Here is a 19,164-nt window from a genome sequence, read left to right on the forward strand (position 1 = left end):
CCTCCTGTTCCTCCTGTCGTGCCTTTGGCTATGCCGGATTAAGTGATATGACATGCTATTCTATAAAATCCTTTCTCCGTAATAACTATTACCTGATTGAGCTAATCATCTAAATGTAATTAACTAGAATGTCGGGGCACCACGAAATAATATTTATAGAGATGTTATCTTCCGAATAAACTCTTAAAGACCTAGTAATATTTTACATCAATAGCAGTCAATATTAATCGTCACCTTATTTCAGTCTCATCTGAAAGTTGTAAATTCTTGGTTATCTTCAAGAACCCTGGCTAACAAGTTGAATCAGCAATACAAAATTGGGTTTAATTATTTATTTACTAAATACCTAACTAATCACACAGAATTACATATACACAGAATAAATCATACCTTGATTACAAATTACGTCATAAAGGAAAACGTCCCTAGCGGGCGGAACCGATATGACAGCTGGTTACACAAAAGAAAAGGGGGCTGGGTTTGTGTGAAAGAGCGGGAAGACTTGAGGATCAAAGGTACCAGCCATGCTATCGTAAATACAGTATCTTATGCATTCTAAATTGCCGCCCATTTGGAAAAGGAAAATGCAATAAATATTTACTCTGAGCTGCGCTTTGGTAGGTTGGTGGTAGATGGAAGGCCGTGTTGCCCAACCGAGTCCTTGGTCCTTTGAAGAATGTCTCTGCTGGTAAATTGGCTACGTTGTAGTAACGTCGTTGTGTGGTAGACGGGATACTTTGTCTGTTCTTTCCTAATTTACGTTTGCAGCTGCTGTTGCTAACTCAACGTCTAGGAGTTATCCCTTCTGTAGTGAATAAGAGTTCAAAGTTCATACCATTCGCAACCAAAGCTCACGCTGATGTTGGCTTAGTTCTGTAGTTGACATGTTAGTCCTTTTTAACGCAGGGACCGTCGTCCTCTATCCTTGGAACAGGAAGGTTACATTTCGTCAAGGGCTTATATAGTGGAGGGAGAAAAGGGGTGTGTTTCATAATTTACAACCTATGTCTCTTCACGTGGGCGGCCCACTGAGTCGGGCCTAATTCACTCATGAAAACCCAATTCTCACATTTTAGAAGCTAAAATCACATTTCATCCCATCATGAATAATTTAATATTCAAACATTTAAATTGAACAACAATTCCATGTGAATCCGATAACTCTGATGTGTAGACTTTCCACTGTAGAGTTTATGTCATTCTATCATTGATGAGAATGTGCCAGATGACAACCGAACTGTCATAATATGCATTAAGTACCACCGCATATGTTCAATTGGTCGGATTACCAGAATATAGTTCATTTCCCCCCACCTTTCTGATGTTCCCAGAATCTCTATGTTAACAAAGGGGTTTTCAAATTTCACATCAGTAGGGTAGAGAGAGGGAAAAAGGGGGGAAGAGGTATTTATGACTGTAATAAACCTACCCCCAGGCCAACGTCATGACACTCCTGTTCCTCCTACTCCTCCTGTTCCTCCTGTTCCTCCTGCTCCTTCTGTTCCTCCTATTCCTCCTGCTCCTCCTGTTCCTCCTGCTCCTCCTGCTCCTCCTGTTCCTCCTGTTCCTCCTGTTCCTCCTGCTCCTTCTGTTCCTCCTGCTCCTCCTACTCCTCCTACTCCTTCTGTTCCTCCTACTCCTTCTGTTCCTCCTGCTCCTCCTACTCCTCCTGTTCCTCCTGTTCCTCCTGCTCCTTCTGTTCCTCCTACTCCTCCTGCTCCTCCTGTTCCTCCTGTTCCTCCTACTCCTTCTGGTCCTCCTACTCCTCCTGCTCCTCCTGGTCCTCCTACTCCTCCTGTTCCTACTACTCTTGCTCCACCTGTTCCTCTTCTACTCCTGCTCCTCCTACTCCTCCTGTTCCTCCTGCTCCTACTCCACCTGTCCCTCCTGTTCCTGCTACTCCTTCTGTTCCTCCTACTCCTTCTGTTCGTCCTGCTCCCAGCCCGCTTCCATTTATAGCACCACACCACAGGGGAGTGTGTGTGTGTGTGCGTGCGCGTGTGTGTGCATGTGTGCGTGTGAGGGAATTCTGATACAACATCCTGAGAGAAACACAGCTTACCCTAAATACTAGAGCAGTTAGCCTCAATGTGACTGCTACTCCATATACCCTACAGTACATAGGTTACTGTACAAAGTTAGTCTACCCTACGTAGGTTACTGTACATAGTTAGTTAGTCTACCCTACATAGGTTACTGTACATAGTTAGTTACTGTACCCTACATAGGTTACTGTACATAGTTAGTTAGTTAGTCTTCCCTACATACACTATATATACAAAAGTATGTGGACACTCCTTCAAATGATTGGATTCGGCTATTTCAGCCACACCCCTTGCTGACAGGTGTATAAAATAAAGCACACATCCATGCAATCTCCATAGACATGCATTGGCATTAGAATGGCCTTACTGAAGAGCTCAGTGACTTTCAGCGTGGCACCGTTATAGGATGACACCTTTCCAACAAGTCAGTTCGTCAAATTTCTGAGCAAAGCTGCCCCGGTCAACTAAGTGTTGTTATTGAGAAGTGGAAACATCGAGGCGCAACAACGGCTCAGCCATGAAGTGGTAGGCCACACAAGCTCACAAAACGGGACCGCCGAGTGCTGAAGAACGTAGCGCAGGCCTGGGCAACTCCAGTCCTCGGGGGCCTGATTGGTGTCACACTTTTTCCCCAACCCCAGCTAACACACCCGACTCCAATAATCAACTAATCAGGATCTTCAGTTAAAAAGGCAATTAGTTTACATCAGTTTGCTAGGGATGGGGGAAAGGTGTGACAACAATCAGGCCCCCGAGGACTGGAATTGCCCAGGCCTGGCGTGGCGGATAAAAAATGTCTGTCCTCGGTTGCAACACTCACTACCAAGTTCCAAACTTCTTCTGGAAGCAACGTCAGCACAATAAATGTTTGTCGCAAGCTTCATGAAATATGGTTTCCATCACCAAGCAGCCACACACAAGCCTAAGATCATCATGTGCAATGCCAAGCGTCGGCTGAAGTGGTGTAAAGCTCGCCGCCATTGGACTCTGGAGCAGTGGAAAGGCGTTCTCTGGAGTGATGAATCACGCTTCACCATCTGGCAGTCCGACGGACGAATCTGGGTTTGGCAGATGCCAGGAGAACGCTACCTGCCCCAATGCATAGTGCCAACTGTAAAGGGCTCTCCAGAGGGTGGTGTGGTCTGCACAACGCATCACCAGGAGCAAAATACCTGCCCTCCAGGACAACTACAGCACCCAATGTCTCAGGAAGACCAAAAAGATCATCAAGGACAACAACCACCTGAGCCACTGCCTGTTCACCCTGCTACCATCCAGAAGGCAAGGTCAATACAGGTGCATCAAAGCTGGGACCGAGAGACTGAAAAACAGCTTCTATCTCAAGGCCATCTGACTGTTATACAGCCATCACTAACACACCCTTACCACCTGGGGACTGCCCGTCAGGAAGTCCAGGATCCAGTTGCAGAGGGAGGTGTTTAACCCCAGGGTCCTTAGCTTAGTGATGAGCTTTGTGGGCACGTTGGTGTTGAACGCTGAACTGTAGTCAATGAATAGCATTCTCACATTGGTGTTCCTTTTGTCTAGGTGGGAAAGGGCAGTGTTGGGTACAATAGAGATTGCATCATATGTGGATCTGTTGGGGCGGTATGTATATTGGAGTGGGTCTAGTGTTTCTGGGATAATGGTGTTGATGTGAGCCATGACCATCCTTTCAAAGCACTTCATGGCTATAGACGTGAGTGCTACGGGTCGGTAGTTATTTAGGCAGGTTACCTTAGTGTTCTTGGGCACAGGGACTATGGTGGTCTGCTTCAAACATGTTGCTATTACAGACTCAATTAGGGACAGGTTGAACATTTCAGTGAAGACACTTGCCAGTTGGTCAGTGCAAGCTCGAAGTACACATCCTGGTAATCCCTCTGGCCTTGTGAATGTTTACTTGTTTAAAGGTCTTACTCACATCAGCTACGGAGAGTGTGATCACACAGTCTTCCGGAACAGCTGGTGCTCTCATGCATGTTTCAGTGTTACTTGCCTCAAAGCGAGTGTAGAAGTAATTTAACTCGTCTGGTAGGCTTGTGTCACTGGGCAGCTTGTGACTGTGCTTCCCTTTGTAGTCTGTAATAGTTTGCAAGCCCTGCCACATCCGACAAGCGTCAGAGCCGGTGTAGTACGATTCAGTCTTAGTCCTGTATTGACGCTTTGCCTGTTTGATGGTTCGTCGGAGGGCATAGCAGGATTTCTTATATGCTTCCGGTTTAGAGTCCCGCTCCTTGAAAGCGGCAGCTCTACCCTTTAGCTCAGTGCAGATGTTGCCTGTAATCCATGGCTTCTGGTTGGGGTATGTACGTACGGTCACTGTGGCACGATGTCATCGATGCACTTATTGATGAAGCCATTGACAGTGTTCTCCTCAATGCCATCAGAAGAATCCCGGAACATATTCCATTCTGTGCTAGCAAAACAGTCTGATTCATCTGACCACTTTCTTATTGACCGAGTCACAGGTGCTTCCTGCTTTAGTTTTTGCTTGTAGGCAGGAATGGAGGGTGAGGGAGAACTTTGTACATGTCTCTGTGTGTTGAGTTAAGGTGGTCTAGAGTTTTTTTCCCCTTTGGTTGCACATTTAACGTGCTGATAGAAATTCGGTAAAACTGATTTGATTTTTCCTGCATTATAGTCCCCGGCCACTAGGAGCGGTACTCTGAATGAGCGTTTTCTTGTTTTCTTATGGCCGTATACAGCTCATTGAGTGCGGTCTTAGTGCCAGCTTCAGTCTGGGGTGGTATATAGACAGCTACTAAAAATATCTATATAAACTCTCTTGGTAGATAGTGTGGTCTACAGCTTGTCATGAGATACTGTAACGCAGGCGAGCAAAACCTCGAGACTTCCTTAGATTTCGGGCGCCAACTGTTGTTTACAAATATACATTGGCCGCCTCCCTTTGTCTTACCAGAGGCGGCTGTTCTATACTGCCGAAAAAGCTTAAAACCCGCCAGCTGTATGTTAATCATGTCGTCGTTCAGCCACGACTCAGTGAAACATAAGATATTACAGTTTTTAATGTCCCGTTGGTTGGATATACGTGCTCGTAGTTCGTCTATTTTATTATTATTGATTCATTGCATATATACATACTGTATATAGTTAATTATTCTAAACACATACTGTGTATAGTTAGTCTACCCACATACTGTATCTCGTTATGCTTCCTACATACTGTATCTATTTAGTTTGTCTACTCACATACTGTATCTAGTTAGTCCACCCACATACTGTATCTAGTTAGTCTACTCACATACTGTATATATGTAACGGTTGTCGTTGGTGGAAGGAGAAGAGGACCAAAGTGCAGCGTGGTAGGTATTCATAATAATTTAATAAAGAATGAATACTAAACAAAAACAACAAACGTACAGTTCTGTAAGGTGCAAACAAAAACACTAAACAGAAAATAACTACCCACAACCCATAGTGGGAAAACCGGCTACCTAAGTATGATTCTCAATCAGAGACAACGATCGACACCTGCCTCTGATTGAGAACCATACTAGGCCAAACGCATAGAAATATAACGACTAGAACAAAACATAGAAAAACAACGTAGAATGCCCACCCCAACTCACGCCCTTACCAAACTAAAATAAAGACATAAAAAAGGAAGTAAGGTCAGAACGTGACAATATAGTTAATTATTCTAAACACATACTGTGTATAGTTAGTCTACCCACATACTGAATCTAGTTATTCTAATCACATACTGTATATAGTTAATTATTCTAAACAGATACTGTGTATAGTTAGTCTACTCACATACTGTATCTAGTTAGTCCAACCACATACTCTATCTAGTTAATCTACTCACATATTGTATATAGTTACTTATTCTAAACACATACTGTGTATAGTTAGTCTACCCACATACTGCATCTAGTTATGCTTCCTACATACTGTATCTATTTAGTTAGTCTACTCACATACTGTATCTAGTTAGTCTACCCACATACTGTATCTAGTTAATCTACCCACATACTGTATATAGTTACTTATTCTAAACACATACTGTATTTAGTTAGTTGGTCTACCCACATACTGTATCTAGTTGGTCTACCCACATACTGTATATAGTTAGTCTACCTACATACTGTATCTAGTTATTCTACCCACATACTGTATCTAGTTAGTCTACCCACATACTGTATCTAGTTAGTCTACCCACATACTGTATCTAGTTAGTCTACACACATACTGTATATAGTTAGTCTACCCACATACTGTATATAGTTAGTCTACCCACATACTGTATCTAGTTAGTCTACCCACATACTGTATATAGTTAGTCTACCCACATACTGTATATAGTTAGTCTACCCACATACTGTATATAGTTAGTTGGTCTAAACACATACTGTATTTAGTTAGTTGGTCTACCCACATACTGTATCTAGTTAGTCTACCCACATACTGTATCTAGTTAGTCTACCCACATACTGTATATAGTTATTCTACCCACATACTGTATCTAGTTACTTATTCTAAACACATACTGTATCTAGTTAGTTGGTCTACCCACATACTGTATCTAGTTAGTCTACCCACATACTGTATCTAGTTAGTCTACCCACATACTGTATCTAGTTATTCTACCCACATACTGTATCTAGTTAGTCTACCCACATACTGTATATAGTTATTCTACCCACATACTGTATATAGTTATTCAACCCACATACTGTATCTAGTTAGTTTACCCACATACTGTATATAGTTAGTCTACCCACATACTGTATCTAATTAGTCTACCCACATACTGTATATAGTTAGTCTACCCACATACTGTATATAGTTAGTATACCCACATACTGTATCTAGTTAGTCTACCCACATACTGTATCTAGTTAGTCTACCCACATACTGTATCTAGTTAGTCTACCCACATACTGTATCTAGTTAGTCTACCCATATACTGTATATAGTTAGTCTACCCACATACTGTATATAGTTAGTCTACCCACATACTGTATATAGTTAGTTGGTCTAAACACATACTGTATTTAGTTAGTTGGTCTACCCACATACTGTATCTAGTTAGTCTACCCACATACTGTATTTAGTTATTCTACCCACATACTGTATCTAGTTAGTCTACCCACATACTGTATCTATTTATTCTACCCACATGCTGTATCTAGTTAGTCTACCCACATACTGTATCTAGTTAGTCTACCCACATACTGTATCTAGTTAGTCTACCCACATACTGTATCTAGTTAGTCTACCCACATACTGTATCTAGTTAGTCTACCCACATACTGTATATAGTTAGTCTACCCACATACTGTATCTAGTTAGTCTACCCACATACTGTATATAGTTATTCTAAACACATACTGTATTTAGTTAGTTGGTCTACCCACATACTGTATCTAGTTAGTTGGTCTACCCACATACTGTATCTAGTTAGTCTACCCACATACTGTATCTAGTTAGTCTACCCACATACTGTATCTAGTTATTCTACCCACATACTGTATCTAGTTAGTCTACCCACATACTGTATCTAGTTAGTCTACCCACATACTGTATCTAGTTAGTCTACCCACATACTGTATCTAGTTAGTCTACCCACATACTGTATCTAGTTAGTCTACCCACATACTGTATTATAGTTATGTCTACCCACATACTGTATCTAGTTAGTCTACCCACATACTGTATCATAGTCTACGTTAGTGTCTACCCACATACTGTATCTAGTTAGTCTACCCACATACTGTATCTAGTTAGTCTACCCACATACTGTATCTAGTTAGTCTACCCACATACTGTATCTAGTTAGTCTACCCACATACTGTATCTAGTTAGTCTACCCACATACTGTATCTAGTTAGTCTACCCACATACTGTATCTAGTTAGTCTACCCACATACTGTATTTAGTTAGTTGGTCTACCCACATACTGTATCTAGTTAGTTGGTCTACCCACATACTGTATCTAGTTAGTTGGTCTACCCACATACTGTATCTAGTTAGTCTACCCACATACTGTATCTAGTTAGTCTACCCACATACTGTATCTAGTTAGTCTACCCACATACTGTATATAGTTAGTCTACCCACATACTGTATATAGTTAGTTGGTCTAAACACATACTGTATTTAGTTAGTTGGTCTACCCACATACTGTATATAGTTATTCTACCCACATACTGTATCTAGTTAGTCTACCCACATACTGTATCTATTTATTCTACCCACATACTGTATCTAGTTAGTCTACCCACATACTGTATCTAGTTGGTCTACCCACATACTGTATCTAGTTAGTCTACCCACATACGGTATCTAGTTCTTCTACCCACATACGGTATCTAGTTGGTCTACCCACATACTGTATCTAGTTATTCTACCTACATACTGTATCTAGTTAGGTAGTCAACTCCCATACCTCATCTAGTTATTTAGTCTACTCGTATACTGTATTTAGTTAGTTGGTCTACCCACATACTGTATCTAGTTAGTTGGTCTACCCACATACTGTATCTAGTTAGTCTACCCACATACTGTATCTAGTTAGTCTACCCACATACTGTATCTAGTTAGTCTACTCACATACTGTATATAGTTAGTCTACCCACATACTGTATCTAGTTAGTTATTCTGAACATATACTGTGCATGGTTATTCCACCTACATACTGTATCTAGTTAGTTGGTCTACCCACATACTGTATCTAGTTAGTCTACCCACATACTGTATCTAGTTAGTCTACCCACATACTGTATCTAGTTAGTCTACCCACATACTGTATATAGTTAGTCTACCCACATACTGTATATAGTTAGTCTACCCACATACTGTATCTAGTTAGTCTACCCACATACTGTATATAGTTAGTCTACCCACATACTGTATATAGTTAGTCTACCCACATACTGTATATAGTTAGTTGGTCTACCCACATACTGTATATCTAGTTATGTCTACTCACATACTGTATATAGTTAATTAGTTCTACCCACATACTGTATCTAGTTAGTCTACCCACATACTGTATCTAGTTAGTCTACCCACATACTGTATCTAGTTAGTCTACCCACATACTGTATCTAGTTAGTCTACCCACATACTGTATCTAGTTATTCTACCCACATACTGTATCTAGTTGGTCTACCCACATACTGTATATAGTTAGTCTACCCACATACTGTATATAGTTAGTCTACCCACATACTGTATATAGTTAGTCTACCCACATACTGTATATAGTTACTTATTCTAAACACATACTGTATTTAGTTAGTTGGTCTACCCACATACTGTATCTATTTATTCTACCCACATACTGTATCTAGTTAGTCTACCCACATACTGTATCTAGTTAGTCTACCCACATACTGTATCTAGTTATTCTACCCACATACTGTATCTAGTTGGTCTACCCACATACTGTATCTAGTTATTCTACCCACATACTGTATCTAGTTGGTCTACCCACATACTGTATCTAGTTGGTCTACCCACATACTGTATCTAGTTAGTATACCCACATACGGTATCTAGTTCTTCTACCCACATACGGTATCTAGTTGGTCTACCCACATACTGTATCTAGTTATTCTACCTACATACTGTATCTAGTTAGGTAGTCAACTCCCATACCTCATCTAGTTATTTAGTCTACTCATATACCCTATCTTGTTAGTTATTCTACACACATACTGTATCTAGTTAGTTATTCTACCCACATACTGTATCTAGTTAATTATTCTACTTACATACTGTATCTAGTTAGGTAGTCAACTCCCATACCTCATCTAGTTATTTAGTCTACTCGTATACTGTATTTAGTTAGTTGGTCTACCCACATACTGTATCTAGTTAGTCTACCCACATACTGTATCTAGTTGGTCTACCCACATACTGTATCTAGTTATTCTACCCACATACTGTATATAGTTATTCTACCCACATACTGTATCTAGTTAGTATACCCACATACGGTATCTAGTTCTTCTACCCACATACGGTATCTAGTTGGTCTACCCACATACTGTATCTAGTTAGTCTACCCACATACTGTATCTAGTTAGTCTACCCACATACTGTATCTAGTTAGTCTACTCACATACTGTATATAGTTAGTCTACCCACATACTGTATCTAGTTAGTTATTCTGAACATATACTGTGCATGGTTATTCCACCTACATACTGCATCTAGTTAGTTAGTCTACCCACATACTGTATAGTTAGTCTACCCACATACTGTATAATTAGTCTACCCACATACTGTATCTAGTTAGTCTACCTACATACTGTATCTATTTAGTTAGTCTACCCACATACTGTGTATAGTTAGTCAACCCACATACTGTATCTAGTTAGTTAGTCTACACTACATGTCTCAGAGCTCAGTGGATGGGGGAGGGTGGGTTTCTGACATCACAGCATGAGAGAGAGAGAGACGTGAGTTTTGTATTTGTTCATGTGCGTCATCTTTGTGTGTGTGCGTGACTGTGTTTGTATGTTTGTGTGTGTGCGTGTGCGTGCTCTTTCTGCATCAGTGAGGATAATTCATCACGGGTGTTTTTCCAGTTTTCCTCTCCCAACTCTGTACTCATCTCAGGACTGATAGCATGTTGTAGAATAACCGGCTTATTGGAGTAAATTGCATTAGCACCATGTTGCCTGGTGCCCCAGGGTCTTCTCCTAAGCCTTTTGTTTTAAGTGGCAGCCATGTGTGAAGCGTTTCTCTACTCAGCCTGGGCTTTCAATCCTCTGGAATATACTGTTGGCAGATTCATCTCCTAATGGAGAGACCCACTGCAGGCTCTGTCCATGTGGATGACTTGTTAGCATTTCCTGTTAGCATCAATCTCAGTGTTATTTAATAAATCTATGTAGCAGTTAGTGAGCTAAATTCTGTTTAAGGGCATTACGCTAACAAGCTGAGTAGAAGGAGACAGTGAGGGAAGAGTCACAGTAGTGCAGTAAGAGGAGGGTGTGTGGTTAGCGTCTAGCAGACTCGCTTAGTCTCAGAAGTGTGTTGTGAGACCGAAGCGACCTAGGGCCCAATGTGAATCTCTGCTTTAGGTTGTCTGAGTCTACTGAGTGTTCTAGAGCAGGAAACCATACTGATGCAGTAAAAGGAACTGTATTTTCCTGTCTGATTATAATCAATTTGAGCTTTTACCCTAGTCTTGTTCACTACTCATGCCCTGGCCCTGAAGCTTCTTTTACCCAGATCTGGGCCCAGCTAACCTTCCACATCTCGAGGGAGAAACACATACTGACCTATGATCAGCCTCTAGCGGTCAAATTCATCTGACCCCATCATTCACGCTCCAGTGGGCCTAGCGTGCATACCCAGGCTCCCCCAAAAAAACTCAGACATGGGCTTTTGACCTGAACTGCCCCCCCCAACCTGCTTCGGTCTCGCTCTCATATATATATATGTGTATATATGTGTGTGTGTGTGTGTGTGTATATTTGTCTCTACACGGGGGTGAACCATGGGCAGCATCATTCTTCATCACCATCAACATGCCCGGCTGAGCGTAAGGAAGAGAGAGAAAAACAACACACACCTGTGCTGTAATCACATGAGGATGGACAGCTGCGAGCAACCTCTGTAGAGTAGTAGAGGTACAACTGGATGAGTTAGACCTACTGCAGAGAGGGACAATTAGCTGTAAAGCAGTGGAGGCTCCTCAGATGAGGAAGGGGAGGACTATCCTCCTCAGTAAATTTCAGAAAAATTTCAATAGTGAAACAAAAAAAGTTATATTTTTTAGATAAAACTATACTAGATATGTTCATGTCATCAACACACTGTTTTGCAATGAAGATCTAGCACAGCCCCAGTAGCACTCTGTTGGGTAGCACCATGGTGTAGCCGGAGCTAGACTCTGTCCTCCTCTGGGTACATTGACTTCAATAGAAAACCAAGGAGTGCTCATGGTTCTCACCCACTTCCATAGACTTTCACAGTAATTTGGCAAATCTGACCATAATTCCATCCTCCTGATTCCTGCTTACAAGCAAAAATTAAAGCAGGAAGCACCAGTGACTAGATCAATAAAAAAGTGGTCAGATGAAGCAGATGCTAAGCTACAGGACTGTTTTGCTAGCACAGACTGGAATATGTTCTGGGATTCATCCAATGGCATTGAGGAGTACACCACATCTGACCGTACGTACATACCCCAACCAGAAGCCATGGATTACAGGCAGCATCCACACTGAGCTAAAGGCTAGAGCTGCCGCTTTCAAGGAGCAGGACTCTAACCCTGGTATGGCAACTGCTTGGCCTCTGACCGCAAGGCACTACAGAGGGTAGTGCGAACGGCCCAGTACATCACTGGGGCCAAGCTTCCTGCCATCCAGGACCTCTATACCATCCCGTGTGAGAGAAAGGCCCTAAAAATGTACAAAGACTCCAGACACCCTAGTCATAGACTGTTCTCTCTGCAGTACTGGCAAGCAGTACTGGAGCGCCAAGTCTAGGTCCAAGAGGCTTCTAAACAGCTTCTACTCCCAAGCCTTAAGACTCCTGAACATCTAGTCAAATGGCTACCAAGACTATTTGCATCCCACACCACTGCCACTCTCTGTTGTCATCTATGCATAGTCACTTTTAATTAACTCTACCTACGTGTACATACTACCTCAACTAACCGGTGCCACCGCACATTGACTCTGTACCAGCACCCCCCCTGTATATATTGTTATGTTTTACTGCCTCTCTTTAATTACTTGTTACTTTTATCTCTTATTCGTACCCATATTTTTTGAAACTGCACTGTTGGTTAGGGGCTCTTAAGTAAGCATTTCACTGTAAGGTCTACACCAGTTGTATTCGGCACATGTGACGAATACAATTTGATTTGATTTAATTATGACAGCATGAACTGACATGTTGTCCACCCAATCAAAGTATCAGAGAATTAATCTAGTTCTGAAAGCATAACTTACAGCTAGCTAGCACTGCAGTGCATAAACTGTGGCGAGTCATTGACTCAAAAAGAGAGAAAGACAATTGAACAGTTTTGAACAAATTAATTTCTTCCAAAATTAAGGAGAGAGAGACAGAAAGAGATACTAGATACAGTATTACTTAGCTAGCATGTAATGCAGCTAGCTCATTTAGCCTATTCAAACACCCTGCTCAAACAGAGAGGGATGCTATGTTAGCTAGCTGGCTATGGCTATCCAACACTGGAGCTCTTCCAAGTCAAGGAAAGCTTTGGGTAATTTATTGCTACCGGGGCCCACAAGTGTAACTGCTTAACTACTTGCTGCTGACTGTACACTGTACTGTAGGATTGTAGCGAGTTTACTAAAGCGTTAGTTCTAGTAGATGTGTTGACTATGACATGAAAACAATGTAGACTGTGTGTAGTGGTTAGCAGTCATGACATGAAGGCTTGGCTTGGGAAGTTTTTTTTGTCTTGTAACAGACAGCTGATGTGTTGTGCACTGAAGTTCACAAGCGAAGGGAAAAGGTGTGAGGAGGAGAGCACATACATAGGTGCGACAAGGAATTACATATACAGCAAGCTGTTTGTATGTGGCTGCTATGAAAGTGAACTGTGTTTGCGTGTGATCAGGGGTGTAGTCAATGTGCCGATTCTGTTGAAAAACCTTTCTTATTAAACAGAAGCAAACGGAACGAAACGGGCATAAATATACCTCAATTTGTCAAATAGAAACTCTCGTGTTTCCAGACAATCCACTAAAAGCGATTCTGCGTGCTTCTGGGTTGTTGGATTTAGACATTTGTTTTAGGTGTTTTGATGTTTAATGAGGACAGACTACCTGCAATGCTATCAAATATAGATTAATAGGCATGATACCTGCAGATGCTGTTCATTTGAACCATCATCCTCAAAACAAAGCAGAACCCATGACTGTGAAAACCAGGCCAAAGACCTCACAGATATTACATTGTGTGTATGATAAGAGGGCCAATTTGGGTGATTATTGCATTAAACGGGCAGAAATCACTGGGGGAAGTGTCTGTGCGTGTGTGTGTGTGTGTGTTAGGAAAAGGGGAAAGGGGATACCTAGTCAGTTGCACAACTCTAGTGTGTGTGTGTCTCAGCACTACTCTCCTGACTCTGTTAAAACTGATACCCTGTCTCTCTGAGCTCATCCAGATGGCGTCTGGATCGATTCAGATTTACCCAGGTTTGTAAAATTAAAGCGAGAGAAGGGATACAGATACACAGTACAATGTTATCCAAAAAGCTGAGGAGAAGTGCATAGAAATAAATAAAATGTCTCTTCTCTCAATTCTTCAGTTTTTTTACTCAAAATATTCACAAAATGATAATTCCCCAGTTAGACGTTATAGGATTTCCAATGTGAATTGTGTGAATTAATTTGGACGTTGCAGCTTTGACTTTCTTCTTGTAATGATTGAGATGTACTAACTGTTCTTTTTGTCTTCTACAGCGCCCCCTACGGTCCGCATTGTCCACTCGGGACACGCCTGTAACGTTGAGGAAGAGCGCCACGCGGAGAGGGTGTACACAATCCGGGAGGGAGAGACGCTTGAACTCACCTGTCTTGTCACAGGACACCCACGGCCACAGGTCAGTCAACCTGCCAATCACTCAGTTTAGCCAATCAGGACGCTGACGTTTCACTTCACCCACCAATCACTCTGTTGAGCCAATCAGAACTCTTACTGTACTCACCAATTACTCTCTTTCTGAACACTTTGGTACCCAGGTCAGAAGATATCCAGTCCTCTTAGATTTTACAATTGCATGTTTTGAGCACAATAGTACGATCATTAGTAGAGGCAACAATGGGTCTTTCTATAAATGAAGGGGCAAACTTGTGAAATCAGGATCAAATTTTCTAAATGGTTTGATATACTGTACAGTGCATTCGGAAAGTATTATGTTTAAGTATTATGTTACAGCTAGGGACATTTTTTACATTTTTGGCTGATACTGATATCCAATATTTTTCTTCCCCCAAAAATGATACCGATAACCATTATTTTTAATTTTAGCGGCCTTTTAAGCATGCTAGTACAGTTATATAGTTGACACACACACACACACACACACACACACACACACACACACACACACACACACACACACACACACACACACACACACACACTGACCAAAAAGTTATTTTGTTGGCATTTACTTATGTCTCCATTACCAGTAAAACAAAATCAAAACCTATTTATTTCATTTACTTGCTGTGCTGTTTCATTGTTCATTTGTTCAGTCGTTTCATTCTCAACCAGGATTTCATCATACATGACAAGTAGTGAAGTTTCAGCTCTGTCTGTCCGTGGCCTCTCTTCATCGGTGCGCACTGTCACTGTGTCCGTTTCCATCTTGTCCAGCTGTGTCTAACATTTCACGTAAACCCTGTTTCTTGTCTGCATCGAAGTAGCGGTCCTTGTACCTAGCATCGCCATGGTGGCAACACAGTATGGGCTCAGAGAGAATTCCACCGAATTGCTTGTTCACAGCCTCTAGTAAAGTACTTCTCCAAGTTAACCCGACGGTCTGTATTGGCATTTTTGTTGATCAGGCGTTTCAATAACATGACAGGGTATCACGTCTGCTGCAGACGCAGTTGGGCTTATTTCTCGAGTCAGTTGTTTGAATGGAGCTGGGAGTGTTCATGTTCCCAAGTTTCAAACATGTTCTCAAATGCCATTGAAATGGCAGCAGCGGTATGAGAACCAGCACATTCTTGAGCATGCAATACGGCTTTCCTCAGTACGAAATCCTTGTCGACCCACTGTGCTGTCAGACTCATAATGCTCATGGGGCTGACATCGCTGTGCCAAATGTCAGTCGTGAAGCTAATAGCAGTGACGCCCATAGCAAGTAGCTCATGAATGTGAGTTTCAATACTGTGTAACTCCGGAAGGGCAACATCTGAAAAATAGTGCCTACTTGGTAGAGTGTACCGGTGCTCTACCAGTCGGCGAAAGCCAACATCATCCACAACAGAGAACGGTTGATTGTCAAGGGCAATGAAATCCATTATTAATTACTCTTTCAAATGACTGCTCGACTTGTTGACTGCTCGATCCACACAGCAGACATTGTGGGCTAGGTTAGGAAAACTGTGTCCCTAGTTACCAGCCTCATTCTAAAATGGATGAATTAGTTTTTTTCTTCTCATTATTCTACACACAATATCCCATAATAACAAAGTAATAAAAAAGTGAAATTTGCACAAATGTGTAAAAATAAAAACTGAAATATTACATTTACATAAGTATACAGCCCTGTCACTCAGTACTTTTTTGAATCACATTTGGCAGCAAATACAGCCTCGAGTCTTCTTGGGTATGAATCTAAAAGCTTAGCACACCTGTATTTGGGGAGGTTGTCCTATTCTTCTATGCAGATCCTCTCAAGCTCTGTCAGGTTGGATGGGGAGCGTCGCTGCACAGCAATTTTCAGGTCTCTCCAGAGATGTTCGTTCAGGTTCAGCTCTAGGCTCTGCCTGGGGAACTCAAGGACATTCAGAGACTTGTCCAAAAGCCACTCCTGCGTTGTCTTGGCTGTGTGATTAGGGTAATTGTCCTGTTAGAAGGTGAACCATCGCCCCTGTATGAGGTCCTGAGCGCTTTGGAGCAGGTTTTCATCAAGGATCTCTCTGTACTTTGCTCCATTCATCTTTCCTGACTGGTCTCCCAGTCCCTGCTGCTGAAAAACATCCCCACAGCATGATCCTGCCACAACCATGCTTCACTGTAAGGATGGTGCCAGGTTTCCTCCAGATGTGACGCTTGGCATTCAGGCCAAAGAGTTCAATGTTGGCTTCATCAGACCAGAGAATCTTGTTTCTCATGGTCTGAGAGTCCTTTAGGTGCCTTTTGGAAAACTCCAAGTGGGCTGACGTGCATTTTACTGAGGAGTGGCTTCCGTCTGGCCTCTCTACTATAAAAGCCTGATTGGTGGAGTACTGCAGTGATGGTTATCTTTCTGGAAGGTTCTCCCATCTCCACAGAAGAACTCTGGAGCTATGTCAGAGTGACCATCGGGTTCTTGGTCACCTCCCTGACCAAGGCCATTCTCCCCCGATTGCTAAGTTTGGCCAGGTGGCCAGCTCTAGGAAGAGTCTTGGTTGTGCCAAACTTTTTCCATTTAAGAATGATGGAGCGAGCCTCTTGGACTTTCAATGCTGCAGAAATATTTTGGTACCCTTCCCCAGATCTGTGCCTCAACACAATCCTGTCTCGGAGCTCTACGGACAATTCCTTCGACCTCATGGCTTGGATTTTGCTCTGACATGCACTGTCAACTGTGGGACCTTATACAGTGGCGTGCGAAAGTATTCACCCACCTTGGCATTTTTCCTATTTTGTTGCCTTACAACCTGGAATTAAACTAGATTTTTAGGGGGTTTGAATCATTTGATTTGCACATGCCTACCACTTTGAAGATGCAAAATATTTTTATTGTGAAACAAATAAGAATAAGTAAAAAAAAACTGAACTTTAGCGCCCATAACTATTCACCCCCCATTGTTAATACTTTGTAGAGCTACCTTTTGCAGCAATTACAGATGCAAGTCTCTTGGGGTATGTCTCTATAAGCTTGGCACATCTAGCTACTGGGATTTTTGCCCATTATTCAAGGCACAACTGCTCCAGCTCCTTCAAGTTGGATGGGTTCCGCTGGTGTACAGCAATCTTTAAGTCATACAACAGATTCTCAATTGGATCGAGGTCTGTGCTTTAACTAGGCCATTCCAAAACATTTAAATATTTCCCTTTAAACCACTTGTTGTTGCTTTATCAGTATGCTTAGGGTCATTGTCCTGCTAGAAGGTTGAACCTCTGTCCCTGTCTCAAATCTCTGGAAGACTGAGACATGTTTCCCTCAAGAATTGCCCTGTATTTAGTGCCATCTATCACTCCTTCAATTCTGACCAGTTTCCCAGTCCCTGCCGATGAAAAACATCCCCACAGCATGATGCTGTGACATAGCGTTTTCCTTAATGGCAAAAAGCTCAACTTTAGTCTCATCTGACCAGAGTACCTTCTTCCATATGTTTGGGGAGTCTTCCACATGCATTTTGGCGAACACCAAACTGAGTTTGATTAATTTTTTCTTTAAGCAATGGCTTTTTTTCTGGCCACTGGCTTTTTTCTGGCCACTCTTCCGTAAACCCGGCAGGTAGCCTAGTGGTTAGAGTGTTGGACTAGTAACCGAAAGGTTGCAATTTTGAATCCCCGAGCTGAGAAGGTAAAAATCTGTCTTTCTGCCCCTGAACAAGACAGTTAACCTGCTGTTCCTAGGTTGTCAATGAAAATAAGAATTTGTTCTTAACTGACTTGCCTTATTAAATAAAGGTAAAATAAAAAATAAGTACCCAGCTCTGTGGAGTGTATGGCTTAAAGTGGTCCTATGGACAGATACTCCAATCTCCGCTGTGGAGCTTTGCAGCTCATTCAGGGTTATATTTAGTCTTTTTTTTTCCTTTCTGATTAATTCCCTCCTTGTCTGGTCCGTGAGTTTTGGTGGGCGGACCTCTCTTGGCAGGTTTGTTGTGGTGCCATATTCTTTCACATTTTTAATACCGTATTTAATTGTGCTCCGTGGGATGTTCAAAGTTTCAGATATTTTTTACAACCCAACCCTGATCAGTACTTCTCCACACCTTTGTCCCTGAGCTGTTTGGAGAGCTCCTTGGTCTTCATGGTGCCGCTTGCTTGGTGGTGTTGCAGACTCTGGGGCCTTTCAGAACAGGTGTGTATATACTGAGATCATGACTTTATTTAACTAATTATGTGACTTCTGAAGGTAATTGGTTGCACCAGATCTTATTTAGGGGCTTCATAGCAAAGGGGGTGAATAGATATGCACGCACCACTTTTCCTTTTATTTATTCATTTTTTGAAAGAAGTTATTTTTTCATTTCTCTTCACCAAATTGGACTATTTTGTTTATGTCCATTACATGAAATCCAAATAAAAATCTATTTAAATTACAGGTTGTAATGCAACAAAATAGGAAAAACGCCAAGGGGGTGAATACTTTTGCAAGGCACTGTATAGACAGGTATGTGCCTTTCCAAATCATGTACAATCAATCATGTACAATCGAATTTACCACAGGTGGACTCCAATCAAATTGTTGAAACATCTCAAG

General features: G+C 41.9%; 1 protein-coding gene across 1 annotated transcript in view; it reads left to right on the plus strand.

The window, feature by feature from the left end:
* The window catches only part of LOC139582667 (MAM domain-containing glycosylphosphatidylinositol anchor protein 2-like), a 407,757-nt gene that overhangs the window by 109,539 nt on the left and 279,054 nt on the right, over positions 1-19,164 (plus strand). Inside the window, exon 2 of the mRNA XM_071412871.1 lies at positions 14,471-14,610. Within this exon, the coding sequence (XP_071268972.1) occupies positions 14,471-14,610 (140 nt within the window). The remainder of the gene's footprint in view (positions 1-14,470; positions 14,611-19,164) is intronic.

The sequence above is a fragment of the Salvelinus alpinus genome, chromosome 8 (genome assembly GCF_045679555.1).
Source record: "Salvelinus alpinus chromosome 8, SLU_Salpinus.1, whole genome shotgun sequence".
Lineage (NCBI taxonomy): Eukaryota > Metazoa > Chordata > Actinopteri > Salmoniformes > Salmonidae > Salvelinus > Salvelinus alpinus.